This window comes from Phycodurus eques, chromosome 19 (assembly GCF_024500275.1).
Source record: "Phycodurus eques isolate BA_2022a chromosome 19, UOR_Pequ_1.1, whole genome shotgun sequence".
In the NCBI taxonomy this organism is placed as follows: Eukaryota; Metazoa; Chordata; class Actinopteri; order Syngnathiformes; family Syngnathidae; genus Phycodurus; species Phycodurus eques.
The window spans coordinates 7,016,933-7,033,515 of record NC_084543.1 but is presented as its reverse complement, the minus strand read 5'-3'; the positions used below and the strand labels follow the sequence as shown (position 1 = coordinate 7,033,515).

Sequence of the window (16,583 nt, the reverse complement as noted above, 5' to 3'; positions counted from 1 at the left end):
ACGCAATCAGATTACCAAACCTTTGCATTTTTCTTCTGTGAAGCTTTTCCAGGCTTTCATCACAGCCCTTTTCAGTTGTTTGGGGGAAGGGGGGAAACAGTCTCCACTTCAGCAGGTAAAATGCATGCTCTCTCAGATTTAAGTCTGGAGTTTTTCTTGGTTGCCAAAGTTTGGTGCTGTCAGTGGACACAGGCTTGATGCATTTGGTGCAAAAGCACAGGCTTTGCAGCTTGATATGAAGTCTTACTCATTTAAAGGGAAAGGCTGCGGGCGTCTGCAGGTGACCGACTATGCGTGTGTATACACCCCATACACCCGCATTCTGTCTCTGATAGGTTGTTCTTCCGCAGGCTCGGTGGTTTCTTAAAAAAATGCAAACTTCTCTTTAGATTAGTCTATTTGCTCCTATACTTTTGCATACCTAATAATGTGTTTTTGTTACAAATAATTGTGGCTTCAGCATGTATAAAACATTTTAAATGTAATTTTGTTCATGTTTTTCTTTCAAAATACCATTCAGGAGATGAATAAAAAGCAAATTAACTGCTCAATTTCCCTCTTCTGCATTTATTTGTTTTGTTTTTCTTGTTTTGGGCTCATTTAAATAAAAGTAATGAGAGTCAGGATTGGACTCAGTATACAAATGTGAAAGAAAATATTCTTTCAGGCATTTTTAGGTCCAGCAGAGAAGATGAACAGAAGAGATCCATCTACTGCAACGTGTTCGACGGGCCAAGACTTTTAAACTTTATTTTTATCAGGGCTAACACAAGAACAGTGCCGCTATTAATCATAGTGAAGGTCAAGTATTCACGCTGACAAGCACACCAAGGGGGATAAGAGACCTTCGAACTATGAACAGATGTAACAGTAACAGGCTGCTTTGCTGTCTTTCATCTCCTCTTTGCCACACACCAGACTCATGGCCTAGTTTTCGACTCTTTATGTGTCGCCTCAAGTTTCCACCTGGCCTTGTTTCTTTCGTGTTCCCAAATCTTTCTTCCTGAAATTGCTTCCTGTGTCCTCGCTAGCCTATAATCATCAGTGGAGCAACAGAAGCTCAAGTTCAAATGGCCTCGAAGTTTCTTCTGCAACTTTTGGTTGCTATGTTGTGTTCAACAGTGACTTATAATACACTCCACTCATGAATATGACTGAGGAAAGACATTGTTCCGATTTTAAGCATTGGTTGCTGCCAAATACAACACTTGTAATCTCATCCAATGCAAGAAAATAACATGAATTACTGATACTGGTTCAAGAAAATGAACGATGATACGCATATTTATGCGGATCCTAGACAGATCCCTAAATGACTGAGTTGATCAATAGTGTGAAAGTAAAGTAAATAATCATCAGAAAGCTTTGCAGTCCAGTGCATTTGATTCTTATTTGTTACACTAAAGTAAATCAATTAGCTGTGAGCGTGTCCAACTCACCGTCAACAGTAACGAGGAAGTTATAAAGAAAATGTTTTTTACATACATAATTAGGAGTTTTATGATTATTACTATTACTATTAGTATTTATTATTAAATAATGTGCTTGTACTTGTTTTGACAGTGACGTCAGAGAACTGGACTACATTTCCCAACAACGCCAATTGTCGGGATGACGTCACAGGCAAGCGCCCATAACCTTGTGGTTGTGTGTGCTGAGGAAACAGCCCGTCTAAAGGTTTTATTTAGCAAAAACTGACGAACAATGAGCAAGTACGTGTTACCAGTTTCTTTTTTGGGAACTGTTGTTGGATGTGCTGTCTTACTGAAGTGAGTAACTCTTGAATGCGCACAGCCACTGGACTATATAACTTCATGTACAGTACTGTACATTATAATCCCGTGTTTATTGTGTTTGTGGTGGCTTGTTTACACATAATTTCGTTTTTTTGTTTTGTTTTTTATTAACCTAGTGGGATAATTATTTGATTTCTATCTGTCTGACTGTCTATCTAGTCATCAAGTCAGTCAACTGTATGCTAGTGGAGAGAATACAAAGTAATTCATGTCATTTTTAGTCCATGATTATTATTTTTTTGTCCTACATTAATGAATTGTATTCTAAGAAATGACAGGAAAAGCTGCTTCCCAATGACCGCTTATAATTTCACAATTTTAAACATCGATCGATCAGTTTTCTGGAGCTTTTCCTCATTAGGGCAACCTATCCTTCCCAGCTGACTTCAGGTGAGAGGGGGGAGATGCACCCCGGACCAGCCAATCACAGTGTCCACATATTGACGAACAATTTAGACAATTTATTGCCTTTAATGAACCCAGCATGCATGTTTTTGAAATGTGGGAGGAAGCCCAGAGGAGAACGTGTCAACTCCACACATTCAAGCCGGAACTGAAATCCAAAGGCCTAACCTCGGAATTAACCATTCGGTCACCGTGCTGCCAAAATGTAAACATACTGCATATGCATTCGAAGTCAGTATAGTTAGTTGTATGCCTTACACTGACAAAAGCCTGCTTCTGATGCTTCCTGGTGTGGTTGTTGTAGCAAATGAGTCTGGCTGCAATCTTCTGAAATCTTTTGAATTCTTTTCACAGGAACCATGTGACCGGGGGTCGGTGTCCCAGCAAAGCCAAGCTAAATGGGAAGACGGTGATTATAACGGGGGCCAACACAGGCATCGGCAAAGAGACGGCACGGGAACTGGCCCTGAGAGGTGTGGAAACATGAGGATGATGTCCTTTTGACAAGACAAAATTAACTGTACAGTGAACCCTCGCTATTCACGGGGGGTTCGGGACCAAGACTGAGAATAGAGGCTCCCCTAAAAATGTTCAGAATTGTCGATATTAATATTTGAAATTACGGATGCCGATACTGTACGTCTGTACTAATACTCGGAAAAATGCTCTGATACTATGACACTGATACCACGTCACCAGCCTTGCATAATGTACCTTCCGGGTAGGACTCATGTCAGCCGTGCGGCGATACTTTAAGATACGATAACTCTAGGATGATAACTCTAAAGCGAAGTGTTGTTGTTTTTTTTTTTTTTTTAAACTCCACTCTGCTGTTTCTTTAGCCCCGTTACTTGGATAAATACAATAACACTTTACTGTGACCTGGATGACTGAGAATCTACACGAGACAATACACAACACTAAATCCATTAAACAGAACCCACCCCTCACTTTTTTTTAAAGGGAGTCCTAAACGAAGCAAGCAATGGTGTGATAATGTATCACTTCAGTGGTCCTGCCAGTTTTATTTTAGAACTAAAATTCCTTGTTACATGCTACATTAAAAATGTTTGGTAAGACTTTTTGAAAAACATGCAGTTGGATGTTAAAATGTCATTCATGACAAAGTGTTATATTTGAGTAAAACTTATGCCATGTTCAAGAAAAGTTTGCTTTTAAACTAGTTGATTAAAATAAAACACGTTTTAATCACAATTGCAAGAAGTAATGGCATTATCAAGTATCAGGACGTGGTATTAGCAAGTACTCAAATGTACAAAAGTACTTGTACTCATACTCGAGCTGAAAAAAATCCCCAGGGGGTCGGATCATTATGGGATGTCGAGACATGGAGAAATGCGAGGCGGCTGCAAAAGAAATCCGGGGTAGCACCCTGAATCCTCATGTTTATGCCTGCCACCTTGACTTGGCCTCCATGAAATCCATACGAGAGTTCGCCGAGAGGATCAAAAAAAGTGAGTTTATCAAAACATGTTACACAATCTTGTTTTTTTCCAAAGCTCTGTAACTGTTGATTGAAAATGATATTGCTTTACAGAGGAGCAGCGTGTGGATGTGCTCATCAACAATGCGGGGGTCATGAAATGTCCTGCCTGGAAAACAGAGGATGGCTTTGACATGCAATTTGGAGTTAATCATTTAGGTACCTGCACAATTGCCCTAATGAAATGACGTAATGGGCAGCATGGTTTGCGAGTGGTTTGCGCATCTGCCTCACAGTCAAGGGTTCCAGGTTTGAATCTCGACTCTGACATACCTATCTGGAATTGACATGTTCTTCCCAAGCTTGTGTGGGTTTTCTCCGGGTATTGTAACATTCCAAAAACATGCATCTGAAGTTCATTCAGGCACATAAAGACAACAAATTGACTGGTCGCCAGCCAATCACAGGGCACATACAAACAAGTATTCCCACTCAAACTCACACCTATGGACAATTTAGAGTCTTCAGTGAACCTAGTGTGCATGTTTTGTGAATGTGGGAGGAAGCAAGCGCACCGAGAGAAAACCCACGCAATGAAACATTATGTCATGTTATAAGTACTGTATATAACATTTATGAAATATAAAGCACAACAACCCTAAAAAAAAAAAATCTCTCAATCACTCATATTCTTTGTCTGTGAAAAATGACCTCATGATTAAGGGATTACACTAGTCCAGTGCATCTGATGCTTATTCATTAGATTAAAAAGCAAGTTGTGTAAATAATGTGTGTGAAAGCTTGTTTGTCTTGTATGTGCACTGACATTGACTAGCGACTATTCTACGGTGTACCCCACCTTTTGTCCGAAGTCAGCTGGGATAAGCTATAGCTCACCGCATCCCAAATAAGGGGCTAGCGCTATAGAAAATGCATAGATGGATGGACATGACATAGCAGGGACCCAATTGAGACATAGTGAGGGTGTACTGTATTCTATTTTCTATGATATTTCTCCACGAGACGTGACAAATATTTCCTTCTTTTTGCCTCTAGGCCACTTCTTATTGACCAATCTTCTGCTGGATAGGTTAAAAGAATCCGCCCCCAGCAGAGTGATCAACCTGGCCTCGCTTGCCCACCTTGTTGGAAAGATGGACTTTGAGGACCTGAACTGGGATAGGAAAAAGTTTAATACCAAGCAGGCGTACTGTCAGAGCAAGCTTGCCAATGTTCTCTTCACCAGAAAGCTGGCCAAGCGTTTACAAGGCAAGTCGACTGGCATATGTGGAAGGGCCAAAAGTCGGTATACTGGGAATAATGGACAATAATTTGTCAAGAACAAAGAAAGTGGATTCTGAAGCAATAGCGGACAGGTACCCAAGAAAGGAAAGCAAAAAAGTCGTTTGAATTAAAGGAAAGAAGGAAAAAATAAAAAGCGGGTTTGTAGGAAGGAAGGCAGAAAGAAAGGGATAGAGGAAGAAAGCAGGTCTGGGTTGGAAGGAAGGATACACAATAAAAAGTGTGTCTGAGAGGGAAGGGGGTCAGGAAAGAAAGAACATGGGTCTGAGGTGGAAGGAAGAAAGTAAGGAAGGCAAAAAAGCAGTTTTAAGCAAAGGAAGGAAGGACGTCAGAATGCGTGAATAAATACAGTCGATGGGAAGGATGGGGGGAAGAAAGGAGGATTAGGAAGGAAAAGATGCAAGGAAAAAATGGTCTGAGGGGAAGGAAGGCATGATGAGATCGAAAAGGGAGAAAAGTAGGTTTAAGCGAATACAGCATGTAAAGATTACTGCATAAACGTGAGTCTGAGGGAAGAAAGGAAGGAAGTAAAGGATGGAAAATATGCCCCCCAAAAAGTAGGTCTGAGGGAATGGAAGGCAGGAAAGAGATCAGAAATGAAGGAGGGAAGGTTTTTTTTTCTTTTTTTTTTTTTTTTTCTTTCTCCCTCTTTCTTTCAAAGTGTAGAGCTACTTTTGGCCCACCCTGTTTTATCAACAATGTTTGCTGTTGTGTGTGACAGGTACAGGAGTCACGGTGAATGCTGTCCACCCCGGGGTTGTTTCCACGGAGCTCGGCAGGCACACTGGCCTGCACCAATCGCAACTCTCCACCACTGTGCTCAGTGAGTATAGTAGCCTTATTGAAAAAGGAAAAGCATTTTCTAATTTTAAGGTTTTATTCATCAAGCTATCATGAAATAATCTTACCAGGGCTTTGAATATGCAATGTAATCCAGATGAATGACAACAAATTACATACTATACTATTTGTTTGTGTATGGGAGGGAGTACAAACTTGCTATTTCCATCCATTTTCCAAACCGCTTATCCTCACAAGGGTCGTGGGTGTTAAGTTCATGGGACAGCTCAGGTAGGGCAGTCGACAGTGGATCACTTAAAAATTATGTTATGGCCTTATTCCAAAATGGATACATTCCCCCCCCTTCAAAATTCTACACATAATCATAACAGGCAATATGGAAAATGTGTTTTTTAAATTTTATTTTGAAAATTAATTAAAACATAAAAATGAATTAATTAGCTTTGACACACTAAAAAGTATTGTTTTCTATTTTGCAATAAGGCTCTAACTTAAAATGTGGAAAAATGGAAGCACTGTAAATACTTTCCGGATACATACTACTTCTTTAATCATAAATGTCTTTGTAAAATATTTTATTTTACAAATATTTTTCATTTAATGAATTTTAGGAAGAATAAATTGCGAAATTATTGCAACGACTATTACAAGACTCTTGATAATGTAAATGATCGGTGGGCCATATTAAAGAGCGGCGTGGGCTGCATATGGCCCCCGAGCCGTACGTTGCTCACCACAGCTTATTCTCTTCTTTCATGCGTGTGTGTACCCATTTACATTTCATATCAACATGATCCTCATAAAACCGTTTGTATGCTTTCCAAAGTTTATGCCGCCCTTATGTTTGCTCCCCAGGTCCCTTTTTCTCCCTATTGGTGAAGAACCCAGAACTGGGGGCCCAGCCCAGCATCTACCTGGCAGTAGCTGAGGAGCTCGACGGGGTGACGGGACGCTACTACGACGTGTTGACAGAAAAGGAGCCAGCTCCCCAGGCCATGGATGAGGAGGCAGCTCGCAGGCTATGGGAGATCAGCAGCAGGCTGGTGGGTCTGGAGGAGGACAAAGGACAGTCCAGCAAGTCCAGCCAGGACAAGCTGCCAGCACAGAGTCGGCAGACACATGGACAGAACCCAGGACCAGTTGTTGGAGCTGTGGGGCTGTAGCACGTCTACTCTACTGCCTCGGCCCGGCAGCGACAGCGGACTCCAGTGGTGCCCTGACGTACAAGTTTAAGTTGTTTGACGAACATGCTCGTAACTCAAAACACCCGTACCTCAAATCGGCTTTTCCCCTTGAAATGAATAGAAATGCAAAACAATAGCACTATAGTATTTTACTTTTTAAAAAAGTACAGTAATAACATGATTAAATGAATGTAAATAATTAAACAGCTTGTGCGTCATGATTTCTTGTTTTAAATCATGATGCTACTCTTTCAGCTGTGTGTCTCTTGGCCACCAGGGGCCAGTATAATACAAACAATGTACATTTGATGATAATACACAGAAGAAGACCATTGCAACTAAACTGGAGTAATATTAGCCTGTGAGTACTGTCTGCATGTGTTGCTGTAGTTTGTGTTTAAATATAAATTGTTTAAAGGTTTATAACTACTGCACAATTGTTGCTGGTTTCATTGTGGCGTTTCCAGTTATGTGTTAGCATTAAGCTAAAGTGCTTTTGGAGTTTCGATTATGCCCTGAGATGCCACAAGATGGCACCAAAATCTTGAATAATAGGAAAGTAGTAATTGGTGTCACGATATTGAAGTGACACATCTTGACTTTTAAGATTTTTGTATGTCAGAAGGAGCTAAATTTAGGCCACGTTCGCGAAGGTTCTGGAGAGTCTTTGCTGCATGTGTCTTGTTTTTAATCTGCTGCAATCAAATCATCCGTAAGCTATTTATTTATAAGGGTAATTAATGTAAGACGTTTGAAATGATAGAGTTTTGGGATCATATTTTGTGGTATAGTTACGGTTTAATCTTAATATAAGCGGCTATAAACATTTAGAGGGGCGGTGTCAATTTCTCGTTTCTTCACTATTCGCAGCAGAGTTTGGTCCTTGCTGATTACTGTAGATATGTTTTTTTTTCGCATGCCTTTATGTTCCTAGAGTTCCCTTAAGCAAGTTTCCTTAAAAAGAAAAACATAAGCGGCAACAGTGGTGGAATGAAATTATCTACACTGGTGCTTGCAAAATATCTGCAGGGTAGAAAGGGTCTTTGTATCCAAAATCTCCACAAGAGATTTTAATGTGTTATGATTGCTCGTTTTGGACGGAACACTACTTTGCCCAAAAGTACACAATGATGTTGTTTGCTATGCTTATTGAGAGGAGTGGTTCTCAAACTGGGGTCTCTGAACCCCTTGGGCTTCGTGAGCCGTATCTTGGGGGTCCGCAACATTATTTGCAATAAATTATAATGTTTTAAAAAGCGCACATTTAGGTACTGGCGCTTCAATCAAACAAACATACTGTACAAGCATGCATATATATATATATATATATATATATATATATATATATATATACATATATATATATATATATATATATAATATAAGGCATATTACAAGAATAAAGTCATTTTTTTTCAAGAACAGTCCCACTTTTTCAAGAATATAAACATTTTCCAGACTAAAAGGTGTAATATTACAATATTAATACATATAAATTTAATAATAACGCAATTTTTAAAAATTCACTTCTTAAATTATGACTTTCTAACCCCATTAAACTGAGTTTAATCTCGTAATATTACAACTTTATCTCAACAAAATACGTCTTTGTTCTTGTAACGACAACTTTTTTTTCTCGATAAAATATGAATTCTCATATCATTGCAACATTTTTTTCCCTGAAATGAATGTTATCATAACATGTCTTTTATCTATAAAATATGATTTTTCTTTTTAAATAGATATGTAACTTTATGTTACATATCTATATATATAATATATAGATATGTAACTTATATATATATATATATATATATATATATATATATATATATATATATATATATATATATATATGTAACTTTGACAAAACCCTGGTTCACAACAGAAAGCCACTAAGATGTCGCAAAACTCATTTTGCGACATGTTGAGCAGTAGCGCCACCTGGTGTTCATGTACAAATTAACAAACACGTAATCGTAATGCAGTAGTTTCCCATTCTACAATATTAGAAAACAATTTCTAGGCATGCATGACTGAATTTACCCTGCGCATCCCTCATTTCTCAATTCGAAATAACTAACAATAATAAATAGCATAACTAAATAATAAGTTCTCCAAAATGATCAGTAGATATGCTAAAACTGCAACTATTATTCTGTGCGAATGTATTTTTTTCATGGGCACCTTCTTCAAAGATAACTTAGGTTACCAGAACATTCATCTTGCATATCTACTCCTCTATTTACTGACGTGAAGTATTTGAGCAATACATTGCTAATTTTATTTCTATAATTAATGTGAATTATGTATTATTATTTAATCCAAAATATCTATGTTTTCAAAACAACTCAAAAGTTGTTGAATGAGGTAAATGGAACTAAAGACAAATTTATAAAGACATTTTAATCAACAACAAAAAAACAGTTGCAATATTGTCAACATCCATGGAAAACTTCATTTCCCAGAATGCCCCGCAAAGAGCCGTCACAAATCTTGCGTTCAAGGTACAACCTCTCTTCCAACTTAACAAAGAAGGGACATATACAAAAGCTACCTTGGAGACTTCGCTCCATAATTTGGTTTGGAAATTGGTGCTTTTAAAGTTGTTTTCGGCGTTCCGGGCAACTTCGTTCTTCGACAGGTAACGAAAACACAAAGTAAGTTAGCTGCATGTTCAATGGACTTTCATTGCAAAACACAATCTCCAGATGCTAACCGAAAGTTTGGCTTCTACAATTCGCTTTTATGTTTACTGGATGTAGAAAAATAACATTCAGTGTGACTGTAATCTGGTCTAATCAAAACAAAAAGAGTCACGCAGTTGCCTAAAGTAACGAAGTAAGCATCAATTTCAATAGTTTAACTTGCCATGCAAAATTCTGATGCTTTTGGAATTAGTAATTGCAGGAATAAAACAATTGCCCGTGCTGTCATAATTATGATTTATTTACTGAAATTTACAATGTCTAAGACGTAATAACTAATACAAAAAGCAATGTATCAGATGAGAGTTATGAATTTATCAGATGAAGGTTTTTTTTTTTTTTTTTCATAAGATTTGTTCTATGTACTACTCAGTGGCTATCAAAATGTTGTAGGCACATTTTGGGTTCCATTTAAGATTGATTCCAGGCAATCAGTCAGAAAACAGCGATCTAATGAACACCCTCTTTTTGCTCCTTAATGCTGACACTACAGTGCAGTGTGTACATACATACATGCATGCATACATACATGCATGCATGCATGCATGCATTTGTGGCCTGTGTGATTTGAGTCCTTTCCACATTTCTTCACTAGGATGGCAGAACCACAGCGAGTATGTGATCTGCTACCTGAAGATATTGCTTCTGACGACTGCCTGACTTCATACACACACATCTACAGCCCAGATTTACTCAAGTAAGCATTCAACAGGCGCTGTATTGGACAAATATTTACTGTGTGTGGCTTAGAATGACTACATTTCTAAATCATAGATGTCTGACATGGGGATTATTACATTTACTGACTTTAAACTCTTTGTATCTCCAGAGATCAGGTTGCATTTATCACAGGCGGTGGATCAGGAATTGGACTACGTATTGCGGAAATCTTCATGAGGTGAGGGAGACAGTAAGCAACTTATCTTACGTCAATGATTCCTTTACCAAGATAATAATGCTTAACCTTTACAAGTGCATGTCAGTAAATTAGAATATTGTGGAAAACTTCACTTATTTCATATAACATTCTGTAGGTGCACTCATCACTACTGAGTGAATTATTTCATGATTAAATTTTTTTATAATTTGGATGATTATAGTTTATAGCTAACGAAAACCCAAAATACACCATGTCACGAAATTTGAACATCACATAAGAAACAGTTAAAATGATTTTTAATATAGAAATTAGACCGGAATAGGCTTTCTGAAAAACATTTCCCTGTGTGTGCAACTAATCTGTATGAATTCAACTTTTAGAATTGAAATGCAGTAATGAATGAACTTTTGTACAATATTCTAATTTATTGAGGTGCACCTGTATTATTATTGTGGTTGTAGCAGAAACCTGCACTGTGTCATATTTAGAGGGCTCACTCGTACACTGATTACCATTACTACTCCTCAAGTGCAAGTGAAGTGATAATCCCAGCATGTTTTTTTTTTTATTTTAATTTGTTTCCTTTCAGGCATGGCTGTGACACAGTGATCGCCAGCAGGAACAAAGACAAGCTCATAGAGGTTTTAATGATCTTTTGTTATCTTTGCCAAAATGTGGGCCTTGGATGATTATCATTTATTGTCTCCACCAGGCGGCGAAGAAGCTGTCTGCAGTTTCAGGACGTCGCTGCCTCCCGTTGTGCTTGGACGTCAGGCAGCCTGAGAGCATTTCAGCGGCTGTGGATGAGACCCTCAAAGAAATGGGCCGGATAGACATCCTTGTTAACAGTAAGACTAAAAAAAAAAAAAAACAGTGGCGGAGTCAGTTTTTTTACGTCTTTAGTTAAGAAAAAAGAAACAAAAAACAAAAAAACAAGGCTAAACATCTTATAGCAGGGGTTGGCAAACGTGCGTGGTACGTACTTGATTTTTAAAAATGGATAAATGGGCCAGGCCCCGCCTGTGTGGAGTTTGCGTGTTCTCCCCGTGCCTGTGTGGGTTTTCTCCGGGCACTCCGGTTTCCTCCCACATCCCAAAAACATGCATTCATTGGAGACTCGAAATTGCCCGTAGGTGTGACTGTGAGTGCGAATGGTTGTTTGTTTGTATGTGCCCTGCGATTGGCTGGCAACCAGTTCAGGGTGTACCCCGCCTCCTGCCCGATGACAGCTGGGATAGGCTCCATCACGCCCGCGACCCGAGTGAGGAGAAGCGGCTCAGATAATGGATGGATGGATGGAAATGAACTAATTATGTAATGCATTGTATTTAAATAATGTTAAATGAATAGCTAAAATAGTTTATTTTACAACTTTTTTTTATTCATAGATGAGGTTAAAAAAGTGTGTGTTTAATGGTTTATTTGAACAACAAAAAATAATGGTCCTATTATGTATTATTTAGTATATCTAATTAATGATAATAATAAATTAACCATGCATTTAATAAGACATTAAAAATGAAATACATAGCTCATCTTTTTGCACAACTACAAAATCTAAAACAATACATGTAAAAAAAAATGTGGCTAATATTTTTTATTGTATTTACAATAAATTAGCCAATTATACAATAAAAAACACAAATTTGTCTTTGTAAAATTGTTTGTGCTAATATTTTTCATTTACTTATTTCCAATAAATTAACTAACCAATTGTTTAATAGCATTACTTTAAATGTTTTGTTTATATTACAATACATTAAATTATTAGCAAATTATTTAATGCCAAATAAATACAAAACAAAAAATGAATAACTACATTTCAATTACCCATTTTTACAGAAAAAAAAGATTATTTAATGTAATAAATATTACAGGACTCGTGATAACGTCAATGCCCGGTGGACCATATTAAAGAACAGAGTGGGCCGTATGTGACCGCTGGGCAATACTACGCCCACCCCTGCATTACAGTGTATAAGGTTGAATGTGTGCTGATGGACCTGGAACAAAGATCAAGTGTGAAAAGATTTTGACTTAATCATCAACTTTTATCTTTACACGACAAGGTCCCTCTAGTCTTCAGCACGAGATCGTGTCGCTTTGAAGACCTCATCTAAGGAAGATCACCAACGCTTCTCTGATTTTGACAGATGCTGCCGGAAACTTCCTGTGCCCTGCCATGGCACTTTCCTTCAACGCCTTCAAGACAGTTATGGAGATAGACACCATGGGAACGTTCAACACCAGCAAAGTTGTGTATGAGAAGTGGTTCAAGGTACAGTAGTCACCGTAGGAGGGCAGTGACAATTTGGATTCAACTTTGTCAATACATGTGTCGCAAGTACAAGGCAACGGATTGCATCTAAGCCAAAGGGCAAAGAGCATATACAATGTTGTGGCTTGGAACGTATCCTCGCAATAAACCGGGGTGCACTGTTGTTTGATACCTACTGTGTACAGTGTGATATCTATACAGTGTGCAAACTACAATTATTGGATGAGGGAGGAAAAAAATGTGGCTCTCTTTATTTGGACTCCAGTTTAGTAGTAACATTTATTTTGAGTGTCACATTGGTTTTATTTTCAGGATCACGGCGGCAACATTGTCAACATCTCCGCAACACTTGGCTACAAGGGGCAGGCGCTCCAGGTGCATGCTGGATCTGCCAAGGCTGCAAATGGTACTTTTATTTAATTTTTTTATTTTAAGTGAATTTTTTAATCATAGTTTGAAGAATCTAAACCATCTTCCTCAATTTCCCCTATTCCTAGATGCCATGACCAAGCACCTGGCTGTGGAGTGGGGACCCAGTGGGGTACGAGTGAACGCTGTGGCCCCAGGTCCTATCTCTGGCACAGAAGGCTTCCGTAGACTGGGTAAAGAAACTTGCGTCATTCTGGATTTTAAGGAACATCCTAGGGCTGGGTGATGTGGCCTTCACATTAAATTGGCCAATTTCCCCCCCCAAAAATGTGTGTGCGTGTGTATGTTTAAATCTCTTAGGTGGCCCTCGAGGGGAGGCTGCTGGTCTGTTCCAGTCCATTCCTTTGCAGCGATCAGGCAACAAGACCGAGATGGCCCACTGCACACTTTTCTTAGCCAGCCGGGCCTCGTCCTACGTGACCGGAGCCATCTTGGTGGCGGACGGCGGGTCGTGGCTGACCTCAGCTAATGACATCTCCAAGCTGATGGGTATAGCCTCCTCTAAATCCGCTAAACTCTGAACAGGGGCTCTGCTGTCCTCCTCCTGACCCAGGTGTGTAGGAGGAGGTGTAGCGTTTTGATGTGTGAAAAACGGAATTGCATATTTTCTTTAAATGCTTTCCATTTTGACAGCCGTATACCTCAGTGTTTCCCAGCCTTTATTGAGCCAAGGCACATATTTGACATTAGAAACAGCTCACAGAGCTTAAAAAATTATGGATACACAGGTAATTGTACAATTTGTCATCTAGTGAATTGAATTGTTCTGCCTGTCATTATATGTTATTGGCATGGGTAGATGAACAAGTAAATAAATATTTTTTGGACCAATTAATTGAAAATTGCATACTTTCCCGCAGCACACCTGATGATCTCTCAGTGCACACGAACGTGCCGCAGTATAGTGGTTGGGAATCACTGATATACGTTTGTTTCCATTTGCCTGGGTATCACACAGCAAATAATATTGATTTTCTTCTTTCTTTCAGGTTATTGGTCATCTGAAAAGAGAGACAAATAAAAAAGAGCAAAACAGTAACATATCTGCAGTGCTGTAACACTAAAAAATTTAAAATCTTAAAAAGATTTAAAATCCTTGTTGTATCGTTATGCATTTCATGTACAGTTGTGTTTATCACATTACATTTTGTGATGTTCAGCCCGTTAATAAAACTTTCATCGTTATATTTAATGGTGTTTTTTTTTTAGTTTTTTTTTTTAGTCATTTTCAGAATTGTCCTTAATGAGCCAAACGGTCGGAGTCCTTAAATGCAGTGATTCTCAGTGCCACAGCTCATAAGTGTGTGAGAGCTCATCAGGTGTGCCACTGGAAATTATCCCATGTCCCTTCCTTAACTGGTCTGAAAATTATGTATTTACTACAAATAAAGTATCTTTGTTCATCTATCTATGTCAGTGATGTATAGTGACAGGCATAACTGTTGAATATAATATTGCTTGATGATGTGCTGTGAGATTTTTCTAATGTAAAATATGTGCCTTGGTTCAATGAAGGTTGGGAAACACTGCACTTAGAAGACGAAAATGTGTGAAATGCAGTGGCTCTCCCATCACGTTGTAGAATTAGTACCGGTGTGCGCCATGTGAGGGCGCTATAACACTACATTTTCAAAAATGATGCACCATCCGCATCAGTGTATGCACTGTATTTGCATATATTGCAGAAATTTGATGAAGTAGACTAAGAATTTTGTGTCCTATGAATTGATGGATTCGGAAGTGTGTTTGGTGGGGCGGAGGAACATCTCTGTGGATCAAGGCTTGTGTCAACACGTGACTAAAAAAATGTCAGGAAAAGCCTATTAGAACGTCTGAACTTTATTTGGGGTTAATTAGAGGCACTTTAAATTATGGGAGGTGATTGCTGACTCCCATTTAACGTGAGTTTGAATGTGATTAGTTAATTCTGAACACAGCCACAACCCCAATTATAAGCGGGTGTGCACAGTTGTGCAACTATCAGTTGTTTATTTTTACTTCCCCTCCAAAATAGCTTTTTCAATTGACTTGTACTGGTTGCAGGTGACATTAATAGTGGGAAAGGTTTTGAAATTATTGACCATGATATTTTTATATCACTAAAACCTGGCATTTGAACAGGGGTGTGTAGACTATTTTTTTTTAATATCCTCTGAATTTAGATAAATAGAATGATTAAGACGTTGCAGGTTGGTATGTGGTAACTGGTAAGTAATACAAATTATGCTACAGTAATGTTTGTACAATTATGAAAAGTGACAACATTCCTGACAGTGATTTATAATGATGAATTATAATACACCCAATATGTACAGTGTAGAAAACAATTGTCTATAATATGTGTGCACAATGTACATAAATGTACAATAGTTCAATTGTACATTTAAATCAATTAAAGACATTAAGATAGTGAATGAATGTAAATGTACTAATCATATAGTCACATTCTGCAGTCATATATATATATATATTATATTTTAACGATGAGTGCAAATTGAACGTGTAACTATATGGATTGTAATGTAAACCGTCGTATACGTAAATTGTTTGGTGATACCGATCATATTTTTAAAAAATGAAAAATAAATAGTGATATTGCGGAGTGTTTTGTACGCTTGCGTGATACGTCAGCATGTGTCTGCGGCTACAGGAGGAGGAGGAGGAGGAGGATGACGAAGAAGAGGAGGAGGTGCTGGGATGCTGATGCGAGAGAGAGAGCTCGTACGTGACAACATCGGCTTCCGAACAATCGAACGCATTCTCGCCATTTAATCCAGCCTTTTTTGGATTCAAAGGAGCAAGGAGACATTTTGTGCGGAAGGATTTTTTTTTTTTTTTTTTTTTGGGGGTGGGAATGAGCCGATTCGTCAAGGCTCTCGGTTGGCCTTATTGAGTCTTGGACACAGGTGGATTTCCGTCGCAAAAAAACAAAAAAACCAAAACAAACAAACCTCCAAACGTACATATCACCGACGACGACATCCGCGAATCAGCTGACATTAACGCCGAGTTTTTTTTAAACATGTCTCTAAGGACTTGGATGAGGGACCATTTGGCCTGGTAGCGAGCTAATAGGCTAATTTTGGCTAGCTCGACAGCTAGCCAATGACAAAGAAGCGCTGGGATGCTGGAAAGGAGGAGTTAATGTTATGTTTTCCCCCTCCAATACCTTTCAGGATAAACAATAAAACTTGACAATCCGGTAACAATGGTAGGAAAACGCCTATGTGACCACACGTGTCTGTCTTAAATCGTTTCGTTCCGCCCCCACACTGTCATCGCTTTTTGCTAATTAGCTCGCGAAGGTATACGATGATTTTTAACCGGCTAAGCTAATGTTGACAAAGCATTTGTAA

At 38.6% G+C, this 16,583-nt stretch overlaps 2 protein-coding genes across 10 annotated transcripts in view; both read left to right on the top strand.

The window, feature by feature from the left end:
* LOC133417853 (retinol dehydrogenase 13-like) overlaps window positions 1–7,302 on the top strand; it is a 46,599-nt gene extending 39,297 nt beyond the window's left edge. For 3 of the 5 annotated variants that reach the window (XM_061706024.1, XM_061706022.1, XM_061706023.1), the window contains 7 exons: window positions 1,564–1,769; window positions 2,556–2,674; window positions 3,521–3,676; window positions 3,760–3,864; window positions 4,702–4,914; window positions 5,669–5,770; window positions 6,604–7,302. In XM_061706024.1, the coding sequence (XP_061562008.1) occupies window positions 1,705–1,769; window positions 2,556–2,674; window positions 3,521–3,676; window positions 3,760–3,864; window positions 4,702–4,914; window positions 5,669–5,770; window positions 6,604–6,911 (1,068 nt within the window). In that variant the 5' untranslated portion in view covers window positions 1,564–1,704 and the 3' untranslated portion in view covers window positions 6,912–7,302. Of the gene's footprint in view, window positions 1–1,563; window positions 2,407–2,555; window positions 2,675–3,520; window positions 3,677–3,759; window positions 3,865–4,701; window positions 4,915–5,668; window positions 5,771–6,603 lie in introns of all 5 variants that reach the window. The other 2 variants (XM_061706025.1, XM_061706027.1) reach the window with 2 other exon arrangements.
* Window positions 7,303–9,428: 2,126 nt separating this feature from the next.
* decr2 (2,4-dienoyl CoA reductase 2, peroxisomal) lies at window positions 9,429–15,916 on the top strand. Of its 5 annotated transcripts, none has more exons than XM_061706032.1 (10): window positions 9,429–9,592; window positions 10,236–10,337; window positions 10,470–10,538; window positions 11,110–11,161; window positions 11,233–11,368; window positions 12,674–12,798; window positions 13,111–13,204; window positions 13,296–13,400; window positions 13,528–13,716; window positions 15,878–15,916. In XM_061706032.1, exons 2-10 carry the CDS (start codon window positions 10,237–10,239, stop codon window positions 15,898–15,900), a joined length of 894 nt encoding a protein of 297 aa, XP_061562016.1. In that variant the 5' UTR covers window positions 9,429–9,592; window position 10,236; the 3' UTR covers window positions 15,901–15,916. The 5 variants fall into 5 exon arrangements, with proteins under 5 accessions (XP_061562016.1, XP_061562014.1, XP_061562012.1 ...); XM_061706030.1 differs by having other exon boundaries at window positions 13,528–13,780; window positions 15,878–15,895; XM_061706028.1 differs by lacking the exon at window positions 15,878–15,916 and adding an exon at window positions 14,217–14,437.
* Window positions 15,917–16,583: the final 667 nt, after the last annotated feature.